This window comes from Oncorhynchus clarkii, chromosome 26 (genome assembly GCF_045791955.1).
Source record: "Oncorhynchus clarkii lewisi isolate Uvic-CL-2024 chromosome 26, UVic_Ocla_1.0, whole genome shotgun sequence".
Classification (NCBI taxonomy): domain Eukaryota; kingdom Metazoa; phylum Chordata; class Actinopteri; order Salmoniformes; family Salmonidae; genus Oncorhynchus; species Oncorhynchus clarkii.
In genome coordinates, this window is record NC_092172.1 from 41,821,936 (window position 1) to 41,841,683 (window position 19,748).

The window sequence follows — 19,748 nt, forward strand, 5'->3', positions numbered from 1 at the left end:
GTAACCCTAAACCTCAACCTAAATCTAATTCTAACCGTAACCCTAAACCCCCTAGAAATAGAATTGTGTCCCCAGTTGGTCAAATTTGTGTTTGTTTATTATTCTTGTGGGGACCCACAAGTATAGTTAAATACGTCCAGACAGACAGACGGACAGTCAGTCAGACAGACAGACAGACAGACAGACAGTCAGACATACAGACAGACAGACAGACATATTGGGTTGTTTTTTTGAAGCCTTGGTCCATGTTTTTTCATAGCCCCCTGTACTGCACAACAAGGCTGAGGAAGTGAGTCTCTGGTTGGGGTAGGCTTAAGGGATGTCACAACAACAACAAGGCTGAGGAAGTGAGTCTCTGGTTGGGGTAGGCTTAAGGGATGTCACAACAACAACAAGGCTGAGGAAGTGAGTCTCTCGTTGGGGTAGGCTTAAGTGATGTCACAACAACAACAAGCCTGAGGAAGTGAGTCTCTGGTTGGGGTAGGCTTAAGTGATATCACAACAACAACAAGGCTGAGGAAGTGAGTCTCTGGTTGGGGTAGGCTTAAGGGATATCACAACAACAACAAGGCTGAGGAAGTGAGTCTCTGGTTGGGGTAGGCTTAAGGGATGTCACAACAACAACAAGGCTGAGGAAGTGAGTCTCTGGTTGGGGTAGGCTTAAGGGATATCACAACAACAACAAGGCTGAGGAAGTGAGTCTCTGGTTGGGGTAGGCTTAAGGGATATCACAACAACAACAAGGCTGAGGAAGTGAGTTTCTGGTTGGGGTAGGCTTAAGGGATATCACAACAACAACAAGGCTGAGGAAGTGAGTCTCTGGTTGGGGTAGGCTTAAGTGATATCACAACAACAACAAGGCTGAGGAAGTGAGTCTCTGGTTGGGGTAAGCTTAAGGGATATCACAACAACAACAAGGCTGAGGAAGTGAGTCTCTGGTTGGGGTAGGCTTAAGGGATATCACAACAACAACAAGGCTGAGGAAGTGAGTCTCTGGTTGGGGTAGGCTTAAGGGATGTCACAACAACAACAAGGCTGAGGAAGTGAGTCTCTGGTTGGGGTAGGCTTAAGGGATATCACAACAACAACAAGGCTGAGGAAGTGAGTCTCTGGTCTTGGTCCATGTTTTTTCATAGCCCCCTGTACTGCACAACAAGGCTGAGGAAGTGAGTCTCTGGTTGGGGTAGGCTTAAGGGATGTCACAACAACAACAAGGCTGAGGAAGTGAGTCTCTGGTTGGGGTAGGCTTAAGGGATGTCACAACAACAACAAGGCTGAGGAAGTGAGTCTCTCGTTGGGGTAGGCTTAAGTGATGTCACAACAACAACAAGCCTGAGGAAGTGAGTCTCTGGTTGGGGTAGGCTTAAGTGATATCACAACAACAACAAGGCTGAGGAAGTGAGTCTCTGGTTGGGGTAGGCTTAAGGGATATCACAACAACAACAAGGCTGAGGAAGTGAGTCTCTGGTTGGGGTAGGCTTAAGGGATGTCACAACAACAACAAGGCTGAGGAAGTGAGTCTCTGGTTGGGGTAGGCTTAAGGGATATCACAACAACAACAAGGCTGAGGAAGTGAGTCTCTGGTTGGGGTAGGCTTAAGGGATATCACAACAACAACAAGGCTGAGGAAGTGAGTCTCTGGTTGGGGTAGGCTTAAGGGATATCACAACAACAACAAGGCTGAGGAAGTGAGTCTCTGGTTGGGGTAGGCTTAAGTGATATCACAACAACAACAAGGCTGAGGAAGTGAGTCTCTGGTTGGGGTAAGCTTAAGGGATATCACAACAACAACAAGGCTGAGGAAGTGAGTCTCTGGTTGGGGTAGGCTTAAGGGATATCACAACAACAACAAGGCTGAGGAAGTGAGTCTCTGGTTGGGGTAGGCTTAAGGGATATCACAACAACAACAAGGCTGAGGAAGTGAGTCTCTGGTTGGGGTAGGCTTAAGGGATATCACAACAACAACAAGGCTGAGGAAGTGAGTCTCTGGTTGGGGTAGGCTTAAGGGATATCACAACAACAACAAGGCTGAGGAAGTGAGTCTCTGGTTGGGGTAGGCTTAAGGGATATCACAACAACAACAAGGCTGAGGAAGTGAGTCTCTGGTTGGGGTAGGCTTAAGGGATATCACAACAACAACAAGGCTGAGGAAGTGAGTCTCTGGTTGGGGTAGGCTTAAGGGATATCACAACAACAACAAGGCTGAGGAAGTGAGTCTCTGGTTGGGGTAGGCTTAAGGGATATCACAACAACAACAAGGCTGAGGAAGTGAGTCTCTGGTTGGGGTAGGCTTAAGGGATGTCACAACAACAACAAGGCTGAGGAAGTGAGTCTCTGGTTGGGGTAGGCTTAAGGGATATCACAACAACAACAAGGCTGAGGAAGTGAGTCTCTGGTTGGGGTAGGCTTAAGGGATATCACAACAACAACAAGGCTGAGGAAGTGAGTCTCTGGTTGGGGTAGGCTTAAGGGATATCACAACAACAACAAGGCTGAGGAAGTGAGTCTCTGGTTGGGGTAGGCTTAAGGGATATCACAACAACAACAAGGCTGAGGAAGTGAGTCTCTCGTTGGGGTAGGCTTAAGGGATATCACAACAACAACAAGGCTGAGGAAGTGAGTCTCTGGTTGGGGTAGGCTTAAGGGATATCACAACAACAACAAGGCTGAGGAAGTGAGTCTCTGGTTGGGGTAGGCTTAAGGGATATCACAACAACAACAAGGCTGAGGAAGTGAGTCTCTGGTTGGGGTAGGCTTAAGGGATATCACAACAACAACAAGGCTGAGGAAGTGAGTCTCTGGTTGGGGTAGGCTTAAGTGATATCACAACAACAACAAGGCTGAGGAAGTGAGTCTCTGGTTGGGGTAGGCTTAAGGGATGTCACAACAACAACAAGGCTGAGGAAGTGAGTCTCTGGTTGGGGTAGGCTTAAGGGATATCACAACAACAACAAGGCTGAGGAAGTGAGTCTCTCGTTGGGGTAGGCTTAAGGGATGTCACAACAACAACAAGGCTGAGGAAGTGAGTCTCTGGTTGGGGTAGGCTTAAGGGATATCACAACAACAACAAGGCTGAGGAAGTGAGTCTCTGGTTGGGGTAGGCTTAAGGGATGTCACAACAACAACAAGGCTGAGGAAGTGAGTCTCTGGTTGGGGTAGGCTTAAGGGATGTCACAACAACAACAAGGCTGAGGAAGTGAGTCTCTGGTTGGGGTAGGCTTAAGGGATGTCACAACAACAACAAGGCTGAGGAAGTGAGTCTCTGGTTGGGGTAGGCTTAAGGGATATCACAACAACAACAAGGCTGAGGAAGTGAGTCTCTCGTTGGGGTAGGCTTAAGGGATGTCACAACAACAACAAGGCTGAGGAAGTGAGTCTCTGGTTGGGGTAGGCTTAAGGGATATCACAACAACAACAAGGCTGAGGAAGTGAGTCTCTGGTTGGGGTAGGCTTAAGGGATATCACAACAACAACAAGGCTGAGGAAGTGAGTCTCTGGTTGGGGTAGGCTTAAGTGATATCACAACAACAACAAGGCTGAGGAAGTGAGTCTCTCGTTGGGGTAGGCTTAAGGGATATCACAACAACAACAAGGCTGAGGAAGTGAGTCTCTGGTTGGGGTAGGCTTAAGGGATATCACAACAACAACAAGGCTGAGGAAGTGAGTCTCTGGTTGGGGTAGGCTTAAGGTATGTCACAACAACAACAAGGCTGAGGAAGTGAGTCTCTGGTTGGGGTAGGCTTAAGGGATATCACAACAACAACAAGGCTGAGGAAGTGAGTCTCTGGTTGGGGTAGGCTTAAGGTATGTCACAACAACAACAAGGCTGAGGAAGTGAGTCTCTGGTTGGGGTAGGCTTAAGGGATATCACAACAACAACAAGGCTGAGGAAGTGAGTCTCTGGTTGGGGTAGGCTTAAGGGATGTCACAACAACAACAAGGCTGAGGAAGTGAGTCTCTGGTTGGGGTAGGCTTAAGGGATATCACAACAACAACAAGGCTGAGGAAGTGAGTCTCTGGTTGGGGTAGGCTTAAGGGATATCACAACAACAACAAGGCTGAGGAAGTGAGTCTCTGGTTGGGGTAGGCTTAAGGTATGTCACAACAACAACAAGGCTGAGGAAGTGAGTCTCTGGTTGGGGTAGGCTTAAGGGATGTCACAACAACAACAAGGCTGAGGAAGTGAGTCTCTGGTTGGGGTAGGCTTAAGGGATATCACAACAACAACAAGGCTGAGGAAGTGAGTCTCTCGTTGGGGTAGGCTTAAGGGATGTCACAACAACAACAAGGCTGAGGAAGTGAGTCTCTGGTTGGGGTAGGCTTAAGGGATGTCACAACAACAACAAGGCTGAGGAAGTGAGTCTCTGGTTGGGGTAGGCTTAAGGGATGTCACAACAACAACAAGGCTGAGGAAGTGAGTCTCTGGTTGGGGTAGGCTTAAGGGATGTCACAACAACAACAAGGCTGAGGAAGTGAGTCTCTGGTTGGGGTAGGCTTAAGGGATATCACAACAACAACAAGGCTGAGGAAGTGAGTCTCTGGTTGGGGTAGGCTTAAGGGATATCACAACAACAACAAGGCTGAGGAAGTGAGTCTCTGGTTGGGGTAGGCTTAAGGGATGTCACAACAATAACAAGGCTGAGGAAGTGAGTCTCTGGTTGGGGTAGGCTTAAGGGATGTCACAACAACAACAAGGCTGAGGAAGTGAGTCTCTCGTTGGGGTAGGCTTAAGGGATGTCACAACAACAACAAAAAACTCTCTGGATCCTTCCATAACATGCCATTTACATCAAAAATAGAGATTTGGTTGTAAAAAAATTAATAAAAAAGGCAAAATTCTCCTTTAACTTCTCCAGTGGCTGTGTTGAACGTTAAGAAACTGTTGTCTCTACATCATTGGCTTCCTGGGTCGTCTTGTGAAGTGACTGACTGTGCTGAGAGAGGGATCTCTCTGGTGGGATCTCCCTTGTTATACTTCACCACAAACAGAGAGGTAATCTCTTAGTGTGCCTGCTGGGAAGAGTGTCTCTGGAGAGATGACAATGCGTTATGTTAAAGCCTCGGTTAGCATTTCACTTACTTGTTTCACTTACTTGTTTCACTTACTTGTTTCACTTACTCGTTTCAGTAACTTGTTCCTAAAAACAATTCCCCATCTATAATGTGTCAGGAAAGAACTTGATGCAAGCTATCTCTATAGTGTGACAAAGATGACACGTCATTGTCATTTGGGGCGGCAGGGTGGCCTAGTGGTTAGAGCGTTGGACTAGTAACCAGCAGGTAGCCTAGTGGTTAGAGCGTTGGACTAGTAACCAGCAGGTAGCCTAGTGGTTAGAGCGTTGGACTAGTAACCAGCAGGTAGCCTAGTGGTTAGAGCGTTGGACTAGTAACCGGAAGGTTGACAAGGTACAAATCTGTCGTTCTGCCCCTGAACAGGCAGTTAACCCACTGTTCCTAGGCCAGTTTAATACATCAGGGGTCAGAGTTTACAAATCAGCCTTTTCATCAACGAAATCAGCATCTTAAACCAGTTTGCCAGCGTTTTATATAGAAAGTCAACCGTGTTTTTGTTGCTTCAATAGTGATCAGGGACGTGCATCTATAGTTGAATATAGTTATAATATAGTTTTCCTTCACATAAAATACATGCATCACATTCATCAGAAAATAGCTTCACTTTCATCAGATGACACCAGAAGTACAACACTATTTAACTGTCAGCCACACAAGGAAATGGGTTTATGATGAAGAAACAAGGTGTTGTTTTGGGGGCAAAAAAACTATGCATGGCCATGTTTATCATAGACAGAATGTAGGCACAACCCCTGAAGAGTGAGCGGTTCTGACCCCAGTCCAATCTCTTCTCCTGTCTCAACCCCTGAAGAGGGAGTGGTTCTGACCCCAGTCCAATCTCTTCTCCTGTCACAACCCCTGAAGAGGGAGTGGTTCTGACCCCAGTCCAATCTCTTCTCCCGTCTCAACCCCTGAAGAGGGAGCGGTTCTTACCCCAGTCCAATCTCTTCCCCTGTCACAACCCCTGAAGAGGGAGCGGTTCTGACCCCAGTCCAATCTCTTCCCCTGTCTCAACCCCTGAAGAGGGAGTGGTTCTGACCCCAGTCCAATCTCTTCTCCCGTCTCAACCCCTGAAGAGGGAGCGGTTCTGACCCCAGTCCAATCTCTTCTCCTGTCACAACCCCTGAAGAGGGAGCGGTTCTGACCCCAGTCCAATCTCTTCTCCTGTCTCAACCCCTGAAGAGGGAGCGGTTCTGACCCCAGTCCAATCTCTTCTCCTGTCTCAACCCCTGAAGAGGGAGCGGTTCTGACCCCAGTCAAATCTCTTCTCCTGTCACAACCTCTGAAGAGTTAGCAGTTCTGTTTCAGGCAGTGTGTTTGTGTGTTTGTCAACTCATTAGCATGTGGGGGGTATATAGGAAGCAGAGGCCATTAGAGCAACGGGAGACTGGCTTGTATTAATCACACCTCAGACTCAGGCGTGTCCTGAATGTTAACACAGCCACGCACACACACCACACACACAGAGACATTCACACCTCAGTCAGTCAGTCAGGAAGAGAAGAGGAGAGGAGAGGAGAGGAGAGGAGAGGAGAGGAGAGGAGAGGAGAGGAATAGAGGAGAGGAGAGGACAGGACAGGACAGGACAGGAGGTATTCTTAGCATTCTGCTCAGGTTGACTCAGTCTGTCCTCCGTCTCTAGTCCTAGAAGTGCTGCACGGCACGCGGATCTCCTGACATAGAAAATAAATGTTCATTTCCCACAGGGTTATTTTATAGAGAGAGATGGAACAGTGAACCCTCCTGGTCTAACTAGAAGCAGATGCTTGGCTGTGGAGGACTTCTCTCTGGTCTGTTTACATTCTCCAGCCCTCCTTCTCCCTGTCTCCATCCACCTCACCTGCTGTGTCAATGACTGCATCCCAAATTGCACACTATTCTCTTTGTAGTGCACTACTTTGACCAGGGCCCAGTTGGTCAAAAGTAGTGCACTATGTAATCAAATTAGTGCACCATGTAATCAAAGTAGTGCACTATAAAGGGAATAAGGTGTCATTTGGGACACACATTATGTCTCTGCTGGACGTCCAGCCAGACAGCTGGAGGGGACGGCTTCTCTGGTATCAGCTCCAGCAGGGAGGGGTCTTCAGAGTCCAGAGCGTCCAGAGAACGGGCTCTGTTCCTGGGCTTCCATTAGATCTGTCTCCCCCCTGGCCTGGAGTCTCAGCCAGCTGGAGGATGTTGATCTAGCCAGCTAATGTGTTGTCTTTACCGGGCCCTGGCTGGGCTGTGGCCAACCATTAGGAGGTTGTTGTTAGGTTTCTGGACGGATGCTGTGTTGAACCCACTCCTCCCTGTTCCCCTGGCTAGGCTGTGGCCAACCATTAGGAGGTTGTTGTTAGGTTTCTGGACGGATGCTGTGTTGAACCCACTCCTCCCTGTTCCCCTGCTCCCTCACTAGAGACCACAGCAGGAGTCCCTCCCTCACTAGAGACCACAGCAGGAGTCCCTGCTGGGGTTAGGGGTCAGATGGGTTAGGGCTCAGAGGGGTTAGGGCTCAGAGGGGTTAGGGCTCAGAGGGGTTAGGGCTCAGAGGGTTTAGTGCTCAGAGGGAGAGAGATGTAGAGTTTAGGGCTCAGAGGGGTTAGGGGTCAGAGGGGTTAGGGGTCAGAGGGGTTAGGGCTCAGAGGGGTTAGGGCTCAGAGGGGTTAGGGCTCAGAGGGTTTAGGGCTCAGAGGGAGAGAGATGTCGAGTTTAGGGCTCAGAGGGGTTAGGGGTCAGAGGGGTTAGGGGTCAGAGGGGTTAGGGGTCCGAGGTGTTAGGGCTCAGAGGGGTTAGGGCTCAGAGGGGTTAGGGCTCAGAGGGTTTAGGGCTCAGAGGGAGAGAGATGTAGAGTTTAGGGCTCAGAGGGGTTAGGGCTCAGAGGGGTTAGGGCTCAGAGGGAGAGAGATGTCGAGTTTAGGGCTCAGAGGGAGAGAGATGTAGAGTTTAGGGCTCAGAGGGGTTAGGGCTCAGAGGGAGAGAGATGTAGAGGTTAGGGCTTAGAGGGAGAGAGATTTAGAGTTTAGGGCTCAGAGGGGTTAGGGCTCAGAGGGGTTAGGGCTCAGAGAGAGAGGGACTCCTGCTGTGGTCTCTAGAGATAGGGGCTCCTGCTGTGGTCTCTAGAGAGAGAGGGGCTCCTGCTGTGGTCTCTAGAGAGAGAGGGGCTCCTGCTGTGGTCTCTAGAGAGGGAGGGACTCCTGCTGTGGTCTCTAGAGAGGGAGGGACTCCTGCTGTGGTCTCTAGGGAGGGAGGGACTCCTGCTGAGGTCTCTAGGGAGGGAGGGACTCCTGCTGTCGTCTCTAGAGAGGGAGGGACTCCTGCTGAGGTCTCTAGTGAGGGAGGGACTCCTGCTGTTGTCTCTAGAGAGGGAGGGACTCCTGCTGTGGTCTCTAGAGAGGGAGGGACTCCTGCTGTGGTCTCTAGAGAGGGAAGGACTCCTGCTGTGGTCTCTAGAGAGGGAGGGACTCCTGCTGTGGTCTCTAGTGAGGGAGGGACTCCTGCTGTGGTCTCTAGTGAGGGAGGGACTCCTGCTGTGGTCTCTAGTGAGGGAGGGACTCCTGCTGTGGTCTCTAGAGAGAGAGGGACTCCTGCTGTGGTCTCTAGTGAGGGAGGGACTCCTGCTGTGGTCTCTAGTGAGGGAGGGACTCCTGCTGTGGTCTCTAGTGAGGGAGGGACTGCTGAAACTATTACGGCCAAGACAGACTGGTGTCTGGAACTAGTGGTGTCTGTCATAATGTTATATGGCTGTTGTTGAGGTGAGGTGGTGTCTGTCATGTTATATGGCTGTTGTTGAGGTGGTGTCTGTCATGTTATATGGCTGTTGTTGAGGTGGTGTCTGTCATGTTATATGGCTGTTGTTGAGGTGGTGTCTGTCATGTTATATGGCTGTTGGTGAGGTGGTATCTGTCATGTTATATGGCTGTTGTTGAGGTGGTGTCTGTCATGTTATATGGCTGTTGTTGAGGTGGTGTCTGTCATGTTATATGGCTGTTGTTGAGGTGGTGTCTGTCATGTTATATGGCTGTTGGTGAGGTGGTATCTGTCATGTTATATGGCTGTTGTTGGGGTGGTGTCTGTCATGTTATATGGCTGTTGTTGAGGTGGTGTCTGTCATGTTATATGGCTGTTGTTGAGGTGGTGTCTGTCATGTTATATGGCTGTTGTTGAGGTGGTGTCTGTCATGTTATATGGCTGTTGTTGAGGTGGTGTCTGTCATGTTATATGGCTGTTGTTGAGGTGGTGTCTGTCATGTTATATGGCTGTTGTTGAGGTTAGGTGGTGTCTGTCATGTTATATGGCTGTTGTTGAGGTGGTGTCTGTCATGTTATATGGCTGTTGTTGGGGTGGTGTCTGTCATGTTATATGGCTGTTGTTGAGGTGGTGTCTGTAATGTTATATGGCTGTTGTTGAGGTGGTGTCTGTCATGTTATATGGCTGTTGTTGAGGTGGTGTCTGTCATGTTATATGGCTGTTGTTGAGGTGAGGTGGTGCCTGTCATGTTATATGGCTGTTGTTGGGGTGGTGTCTGTCATGTTATATGGCTGTTGTTGAGGTGGTGTCTGTCATGTTATATGGCTGTTGTTGAGGTGGTGTCTGTCATGTTATATGGCTGTTGTTGAGGTGGTGTCTGACTGGTTATATGGCTGTTGTTGAGGTGGTGTCTGTCATGTTATATGGCTGTTGTTGAGGTGGTGTCTGACTGGTTATATGGCTGTTGTTGAGGTGGTGTCTGTCATGTTATATGGCTGTTGTTGGGGTGGTGTCTGTCATGTTATATGGCTGTTGTTGAGGTGGTGTCTGTCATGTTATATGGCTGTTGTTGAGGTGGTGTCTGTCATGTTATATGGCTGTTGTTGAGGTGGTGTCTGACTGGTTATATGGCTGTTGTTGAGGTGGTGCCTGTCATGTTATATGGCTGTTGTTGGGGTGGTGTCTGTCATGTTATATGGCTGTTGTTGAGGTGGTGTCTGACTGGTTATATGGCTGTTGGTGAGGTGGTGTCTGTCATGTTATATGGCTGTTGTTGAGGTGGTGTCTGTCATGTTATATGGCTGTTGTTGAGGTGGTGTCTGTAATGTTATATGGCTGTTGGTGAGGTGGTGTCTGTCATGTTATATGGCTGTTGTTGAGGTGGTGTCTGTCATGTTATATGGCTGTTGTTGAGGTGGTGTCTGTCATGTTATATGGCTGTTGTTGAGGTGGTGTCTGTCATGTTATATGGCTGTTGTTGAGGTGGCGTCTGTCATGTTATATGGCTGTTGTTGGGGTGGTGTCTGTCATGTTATATGGCTGTTGTTGAGGTGGTGTCTGTCATGTTATATGGCTGTTGTTGAGGTGGTGTCTGACTGGTGTTAGAATTCAGTAAGTCTTTATTTTTCTTCACTAAACCAGAGTCATCATTCAACTCCCTGACACACAGAGCTAACCCTGGAGAGCAGGCTTTAATCTCTCCTCTCCTCTCCTCTCCTCTCCTCTCCTCTCCTCTCCTCTCCTCTCCTCTCCTCTCCTCTCCTCTCTTCTTCTCCCCTCCCATCCCTTCCTCTCTTCTCCCCTCCCCTCCCTTCCTCTCTTCTCCCCACCTCCCCTCCCTATCCCTCCTCTCCCTTCCACTCTTCTCCCCCCTCTTCTCCTCCCCTCCCTTCATCTCTTCCCCCACTCTTCTCCTCCCCTCCCTCCCTCCCTCTCCCCACCTCCCCTGCCTTCTTCTCGTCCCCCCCCTCTTCTCCTCCCTTCACTCTCTTCTCCCCACCTCCCCTCCCTCTCTCCCCTCCCTTCCTCTCTCCCCTCCCCTCCCTTCCTATCTTCTCCCCACCTCCCCTCCCCTCCCTTCCTCTCTTCTCCCCCTCTTCTCCTCCCCTCCCTCCCTCCCTCTCTCCCCTCCCCTCCCTTCCTCTCTTCTCCCCACCTCCCCTCCCTCTCTCCATTCCTCTCCTGTGCTGCTGTTCAGTTCCACAGCAGGAACCCATGCCTGGGACATCATAAAGGGTGTAGATCAGAGGAATGCTGAGCGTACCTGCACTGTGCACTGGGACATCATAAAGGGTGTAGATCAGAGGAATGCTGAGCGTACCTGCACTGTGCACTGGGACATCATAAAGGGTGTAGATCAGAGGAATGCTGAGCGTACCTGCACTGTGCACTGTGACATCATAAAGGGTGTAGATCAGAGGAATGCTGAGCGTACCTGCACTGTGCACTGGGACATCATAAAGGGTGTAGATCAGAGGAATGCTGAGCGTACCTGCACTGTGCACTGGGACATCATAAAGGGTGTAGATCAGAGGAATGCTGAGCGTACCTGCACTGTGCACTGGGACATCATAAAGGGTGTAGATCAGAGATCAGAGGAATGCTGAGCGTACCTGCACTGTGCACTGGGACATCATTAAGGGTGTAGATCAGAGATCAGAGGAATGCTGAGCGTACCTGCACTGTGCACTGGGACATCATAAAGGGTGTAGATCAGAGGAATGCTGAGCGTACCTGCACTGTGCACTGGGACATCATAAAGGGTGTAGATCAGAGATCAGAGGAATGCTGAGCGTACCTGCACTGTGCACTGGGACATCATAAAGGGTGTAGATCAGAGGAATGCCGAGCGTACCTGCACTGTGCACTGGGACATCATAAAGGGTGTAGATCAGAGGAATGCTGAGCGTACCTGCACTGTGCACTGGGACATCATAAAGGGTGTAGATCAGAGGAATGCTGAGCGTACCTGCACTGTGCACTGGGACATCATAAAGGGTGTAGATCAGAGGAATGCTGAGCGTACCTGCACTGTGCACTGGGACATCATAAAGGGTGTAGATCAGAGGAATGCTGAGCGTACCTGCACTGTGCACTGGGACATCATAAAGCGTGTAGATCAGAGGAATGCTGAGCGTACCTGCACTGTGCACTGGGACATCATAAAGGGTGTAGATCAGAGGAATGCTGAGCGTACCTGCACTGTGCACTGGGACATCATAAAGGGTGTAGATCAGAGATCAGAGGAATGCTGAGCGTACCTGCACTGTGCACTGGGACATCATAAAGGGTGTAGATCAGAGGAATGCTGAGCGTACCTGCACTGTGCACTGGGACATCATAAAGGGTGTAGATCAGAGGAATGCTGAGCGTACCTGCACTGTGCACTGGGACATCATAAAGGGTGTAGATCAGAGGAATGCTGAGCGTACCTGCACTGTGCACTGGGACATCATAAAGGGTGTAGATCAGAGGAATGCTGAGCGTACCTGCACTGTGCACTGGGACATCATAAAGGGTGTAGATCAGAGGAATGCTGAGCGTACCTGCACTGTGCACTGGGACATCATAAAGGGTGTAGATAAGAGGAATGCTGAGCGTACCTGCACTGTGCACTGGGACATCATAAAGGGTGTAGATCAGAGGAATGCTGAGCGTACCTGCACTGTGCACTGGGACATCATAAAGGGTGTAGATCAGAGATCAGAGGAATGCTGAGCGTACCTGCACTGTGCACTGGGACATCATAAAGGGTGTAGATCAGAGGAATGCTGAGCGTACCTGCACTGTGCACTGGGACATCATAAAGGGTGTAGATAAGAGGAATGCTGAGCGTACCTGCACTGTGCACTGGGACATCATAAAGGGTGTAGATCAGAGGAATGCTGAGCGTACCTGCACTGTGCACTGGGACATCATAAAGGGTGTAGATCAGAGGAATGCTGAGCGTACCTGCACTGTGCACTGGGACATCATAAAGGGTGTAGATCAGAGGAATGCTGAGCGTACCTGCACTGTGCACTGGGACATCATAAAGGGTGTAGATCAGAGGAATGCTGAGCGTACCTGCACTGTGCACTGGGACATCATAAAGGGTGTAGATCAGAGGAATGCTGAGCGTACCTGCACTGTGCACTGGGACATCATAAAGGGTGTAGATCAGAGATCAGAGGAATGCTGAGCGTACCTGCACTGTGCACTGGGACATCATAAAGGGTGTAGATCAGAGGAATGCTGAGCGTACCTGCACTGTGCACTGGGACATCATAAAGGGTGTAGATCAGAGGAATGCTGAGCGTACCTGCACTGTGCACTGGGACATCATAAAGGGTGTAGATCAGAGATCAGAGGAATGCTGAGCGTACCTGCACTGTGCACTGGGACATCATAAAGGGGGTAGATCAGAGGAATGCTGGGCGTACCTGCACTGTGCACTGGGACATCATAAAGGGTGTAGATCAGAGGAATGCTGAGCGTACCTGCACTGTGCACTGGGACATCATAAAGGGTGTAGATCAGAGATCAGAGGAATGCTGAGCGTACCTGCACTGTGCACTGGGACATCATAAAGGGTGTAGATCAGAGGAATGCTGAGCGTACCTGCACTGTGCACTTCTAGATGGGACGGGATTCAAATTGTATTCAAACGCATCCCACAAGTTTTTTGATCTTAAAAATGTCAAAAAAGATGGCCTGTCAAGATGGAGAATGTATATCTTAGGTTTTATCTTAATTTAACGGAGGAATCTGGGTTCTATTAAAAACAGATTTCTCTCTCTCTGTCTCTCTCTCTGTCTCTCTCTCTGTCTCTCTCTCTCTCTCTCTCTCTCTCTCTCTCTGTCTCTCTGTCTCTCTCTCTCTCTCTCTGTTTATTTCATTTCGAAATAATTCTGTAGTCAGTGTGATGAAGGCTTGTGATGCCAGGCTGATGGAGTCAGAGGGTGTGGAGAGTAGGGGATATTTAGCCTGGGTGTGTTAGCCTAGATGTGGCTAAATGTGTTGGCTCTGTGTTAGCAATATGCTAACTGGTCCTCTCTAAAACTAGGGTCGATGAGGCCGTTTGAGAGAGAGAGAGCGAGACAGAGAGAGAGAGAGAGAGAGAGAGAGAAAGAGAGAGAGAGAGAGACAGAGACAGAGACAGATAGAGAGACAGAGACACAGAGACACAGAGAGAGAGAGAGACAGAGACAGAGCCAGAGAGAGAGAGAGAGAGAGAGAGAGAGAGCCAGAGAGAGAGAGACAGATAGAGAGAGAGACAGAGAGAGAGAGAGAGAGAGAGAGAGAGATAGCCAGAGAGAGGCTTGTACACCCTGCCCTTTCTCTCCTATTACACATCATCATTGCGTTCTCCCTGGCTGTGAGATAATGCAGACTGAAGGACAGCTTTGTCTTGGCTCTGTCTGCCTGGGGTTGAACACAATAAACAATGTTCAGTGGTCAGCTTGTTGCAGCACAGATATCATTTGATACTGTCTCGAGTCAACATAGTCCAGCCGACGCGCTCTCTGCACCATCCTTATCTTAAAGGGGGACTCCAGTCTCCAGAAACAGTGACTGCCTGGGTCTGTTAGCCCACTGAGATAAAGCCCAGGTCTCTGGCAAGCCGGTTATTTATCACATCTGTAGTTGAGACTCGGGCCAGGTCAGCTCTGCTCAGCGATTCCCAGATCTGCGCAGTAGGGCCAGCATCCCCTCCCTCTCCCCCCTCTTCTCCTAGTACACTCTCTCTTATCCTAGTTCACGCTCTTGTCTCCTAGTTCACTCTCTCTTCTCCTAGTTCACTCTCTCTTCTTCTAATACACTCTCTCTTCTCCTAGTTCCCTCTCCCCCCTCTTCCCCTAGTACACTCTCTCTTCTCCTAGTTCCCTCTCCCCCCTCTTCCCCTAGTACACTCTCTCTTCTCCTAGTTCACTCTCTCTTCTCCTAGTTCACTCTCTCTTCTCCTAGTTAACTCTCTCTTCTCCTAGTTCACTCTCTCTTCTCCTAGTTAACTCTCTCTTCTCCTAGTACACTCTCTCTTCCCCTAGTTCACTCTCTCTTCTCCTAGTTCACTCTCTCTTCTCCTAGTTAACTCTCTATTCCCATGGTGTGTGTGTGTTATTGTGTGTGTGTGTGTGTGTTATGGTGTGTGTGTTATGGCTGTGTGTGTGTGTGTTATGGCTGTGTGTGTGTGTGTGTTAGTGTGTGTGTGTTCAGGTGTGTGTGTTATGGCTGTGTGTGTGTGTGTTTATGGTGTATGTGTGTTAGGGTGTGTGTGTTTATGGTGTGTTTGTGTGTGAGTTAGGGTGTGTTTCTTATGCTTCTGTGTGTGTGTTAGGTTGTGTGTGTTTGTGGTGTCTGTGTTAGGGTGTGTGTGTTACGGCTGTGTGTGTGTGTGTATTGCCGATGGGGGAAGCAACAGTACCACATGCCCCTTGCCACAATCCTCTGCTTCACAGGCATTAAGAAGGGCAGAAGTCTGTGTGCGTGTGCGTGTGTGTGTGTGTGTGTGTGTGTGTGTGTGTGTGTGTGTGTGTGTGTGTGTGTGTGTGTGTGAACTAGACCAGGTGAAGCAGAGACAAACTCTCAAACTCTGTCTACACTGTTAGTCTGTCCTCTCTATGTATCTATTATAACAGGTTGTACAGGTCATGTTTGTCCTCTCCATGTATCTATTATAACAGGTTGTTCAGGTCATGTCTGTCTTCTCTATGTATCTATTATAACAGGTTGTTCAGGTCATGTCTGTCCTCTCAGTGTATCTATTATAACAGGTTGTACAGGTCATGTCTGTCTTCTCTATGTATCTATTATAACAGGTTGTACAGGTCATGTCTGTCTTCTCTATGTATCTATTATAACAGGTTGTACAGGTCATGTCTGTCCTCTCTATGTATCTATTATAACAGGTTGTACAGGTCATGTCTGTCCTCTCTATGTATCTATTATAACAGGTTGTACAGGTCAGGTGTTTCCACTTCTCTCTTCTCAGTACTTATTTTAAGCTGAACTACGTATCTATTCCGTGAAGGGAACAAACAGGAATGCATTGCAGATATATGGGTATAACTCCGTCCATGCGTTCTCTCTATATATGCTGTCACTGTGCAGACCCAGAGTGTGGAGATGTGTAGCAGGCTAATTCTCTTAACACCTCTCTCTCTTTCTCTCTCTCTCTCTTTCTCTCTTTTTTATCTCTCTCTCCATCTCTCTCTTTCTCTCTTTTTATCTCTTTTTGGATTTTGGATTTGTTTTCGAATTCTTTGTGGGTCTGTGTAATCTGAGGGAAATATGTGTCTCTAATATGGTCACACATTGGGCAGGAGGTTAGGAAGTGCAGCTCAGTTTCCACTTCATTTTGTGGGCTGTGTTCACATAGCTTGTCTTCTCTTGAGAGCCAGGTCTGTCTACGGCGGCCTTTCTCAATAGCAAGGCTATGCTCACTGAGTCTGTACATAGTCAAAGCTTTCCTTAAGTTTGTGGTCAGGTATTCTGCCACTGTGTACTCTCTGTTTAGGGCCAAATAGCATTCTAGTTTGCTCTGTTTTTTTGTTAATTCTTTCCAATGTGTCAAGTAATTATGTTTTTGTTTTTATCTTTTGGGTCTAATTGTGTTGTTGTCCTGGGGCTCTGTGGGGTGTGTTTGTGTTTGTGAACAGAGCCCCAGGACCAGCTTGCTTAGGGGACTCTTCTCCAGGTTCATCTCTCTGTAGGTGATGGCTTTGTTATGGAAGGTTTGGGAATCGCTTCCTTTTAAGTGGTTGTAGAATTTAACGGCTCTTTTCTGGATTTTGATAATTAGCGAGTATCGGCCTAATTCTGCTCTGCATGCATTATTTGGTGTTCTACGTTGTACACGGAGGATATTTTTGCAGAATTCTGAGTGCAGAGTCTCAATTTGGTGTTTGTCCCATTTTGTGAATTCTTGGTTGGTGAGCGGACCCCAGACCTCACAACCATAAAGGGCAATGGGTTCTATAACTGATTCAAGTATTTTTAGCCAAATCCTAATTGGTATGTTGAATGGCATATAATCTCTCTCTCTCTGCATCTCTCTCTCTCTCTCTCTCTGCATCTCTCTCTCTCTCTCTCTCTCTCTCTGTCTCTGTCTCTGTCTCTGTCTCTGTCTCTGTCTCTCTCTCTCTCTCTCTCTCTTGCTCTATCTGTCTCTCTCTCTGCATCTGTCTCTCTCTCTGTCTCTGTCTCTCTCTCTGTCTCTCTCTCTCTCTCTCTCTCTCTTGCTCTCTCTGTCTCTCTGTCTCTCTCTCTGCATCTGTCTCTCTCCTCCAGACCTACCCAGTGATGGGAGATGGAGGACAAGGGGCCTCGTGTAGCAGACTACTTCGTGCTGGCTGGTCTGACCGACTCCTCCACGCCTCTGGAGCAGGAGATCCACTTCCACGATGTCTGCCACAAGACGGCCAAACCCAAGCCGCCCATCACCGACGTCGCTGTGGTGATGCGCTCGCTGGGGGAAGAGGTGCCTCCTGGGTACACGTGCGTGGAATCCACGCCGTCCGGCCTGTCAGCTGACCTGAACAACGGAAGTCTCATGGCGCCACAGATCTTCCTGTGTTACAGACGAGGACGAGACAAACCACCACTCACTGACCTGGGGTAGGTAGACAAACCTGGGGTAGTTATGACCTGGGGTAGGTAGACAAACCTTGGGTAGTTATGACCTGGGGTAGTTATCACCTGGGGTAGTTATGACCTAGGGTAGTTTTGACCTGGGGTAGGTAGACAAACCACCACTCACTGACCTGGGGTAGTTATGACCTGGGGTAGATATGACCTGGGGTAGTTATGACCTGGAGTAGTTATGACCTGGGGTAGGTAGACAAACCACCACTCACTGACCTGGGTTAGTTATGACCTGGGGTAGATATGAGCTGGGGTAGTTATGACCTGGGGTAGTTATGACCTGGGGTAGGTAGACAAACCTGGGGTAGTTATGACCTGGGGTAGTTATGACCTGGGGTAGATATGACCTGGGGTAGTTAGACAAACCTGGGTTAGTTATGACCTGGGGTAGGTAGACAAACCTGGGGTAGTTATGACCTGGGGTAGATATGACCTGGGGTAGATATGACCTGGGGTAGTTATGACCTGGGGTAGTTATGACCTGTGGTAGGTAGACAAACCTGGGGTAGATTATGACCTGGGGTAGATTATGACCTGGGGTAGTTATGACCTGGGGTAGGTAGACAAACCACCACTCACTGACCTGGGGTAGTTATGACCTGGGGTAGTTATGACCTGGGGTAGTTATGACCTGGGGTAGATATGACCTGGGGTAGTTATGACCTGGAGTAGTTATTACCTGGGGTAGTTAGACAAACCTGGGTTAGTTATGACCTGGGGTAGGTAGACAAACCTGGGGTAGTTATGACCTGGGGTAGTTAGACACACCACCACTCACTGACCTGGGGGTAGTTATGACCTCCATCTCTGACTGAGAGGAGACCCAACTATATCAGACTGGTTAATTAGACACATCTCTGACTGAGAGGAGACCCAACTATAGCAGACTGGTTAATTAGACACATCTCTGACTGAGAGGAGACCCAACTATAGCAGACTGGTTAATTAGACACATCTCTGACTGAGAGGAGACCCAACTATAGCAGACTGGTTAATTAGACACATCTCTGACTGAGACCCAACTATAGCAGACTGGTTAATTAGACACATCTCTGACTGAGACCCAACTATAGCAGACTGGTTAATTAGACACATCTCTGACTGAGAGGAGACCCAACTATAGCAGACTGTTTAATTAGACACATCTCTGACTGAGAGGAGACCCAACTATAGCAGACTGGTTAATTAGACACATCTCTGACTGAGACCCAACTATAGCAGACTGGTTAATTAGACACGTCTCTGACTGAGACCCAACTATAGCAGACTGGTTAATTAGACACATCTCTGACTGAGAGGAGACCCAACTATATCAGACTGGTTAATTAGACACATCTCTGACTGAGAGGAGACCCAACTGGCAGTGAATCGTTGATAAACCTTGCGGTTACTATGGAAACCGTAGCTGTCCGTCACCACTACTTAGCTAATTGAAATAGGCCCTTGCTCCAACCTCTTTGTTTTAGAGAGGTTTTAGCTAGCAGAATGATAAATATTAGGATCAGCAGAACGTGTTTCAACGTCTTGTTTTTAGCCTGAAATGATCTCTGCTGTGTTGCAGTGAAGACTAAGCCTCTGAGCGTCACAGTGTGGACCTAACTTTTTTTTCTAACAAAGAGTAAGACATGAGGAATAGCTTTGTTTTTGGGTCAAATGCCACCCATGGATTCCCAACCCAACAACGAGTACAAAGTATCAGTTCTCTATATTTAACAAGTATGGAGCTGCTGCTTGGAGTATTGTTTCTTCATATTAGGTCATGTATTCTTAGTCAATTTGAGTGTCCCCCTCCCCCCTGTTCTGATAAATTAGTCATTGAAGTAATTTATGTCCCCTCCTAAATCCTAAATATTACCAGGTTCTGATCACTAGATGGTGCTGTCCCTGCTATTAGGGGATATTATTTTTAAAGAATGTAGGATGGGACATAAACCTAACAACTTCAATGAAAAAAACAGGTGTAGGGTTTTATGAAAAAACAACTGATATTGTGGAAGGAGTGGAAGGAGCAGTTGATGCAGGGTCAGGGTCAGAGGTCACGGTTAGTGTCGTAGCTAAATGACAGATTCCTCTCCTCCTCCCAGTGTTCTGTATGAGTGGAAGGAGCGGTTGAAGCAGGGTCAGAGGTCAGGGTTAGAGGTCATGGTTAGTGTCGTAGCTAAATGACAGATTCCTCTCCTCCTCCCAGTGTTCTGTATGAGTGGAAGGAGCAGTTGAAGTAGGGTCAGAGGTCAGGGTTAGAGGTCATGGTTAGTGTCGTAGCTAAATGACAGATTCCTCTCCTCCTCCCAGTGTTCTGTATGAGTGGAAGGAGCGGTTGA

The 19,748-nt window shown here is 48.5% G+C and overlaps 1 protein-coding gene across 5 annotated transcripts in view; it reads left to right on the forward strand.

The window, feature by feature from the left end:
* Nucleotides 1-19,748, forward strand: part of LOC139384312 (C-myc promoter-binding protein-like) — a 150,637-nt gene that overhangs the window by 26,480 nt on the left and 104,409 nt on the right. For all 5 annotated transcript variants that reach the window (XR_011628832.1, XR_011628831.1, XR_011628833.1 and 2 more), the window contains exon 2: nt 17,074-17,400. Coding sequence is in view for 1 of the 5 variants with exons in the window: in XM_071128992.1 (XP_070985093.1) it covers nt 17,093-17,400 (308 nt within the window). In the remaining 4 variants the exon portion in view is untranslated. The remainder of the gene's footprint in view (nt 1-17,073; nt 17,401-19,748) is intronic.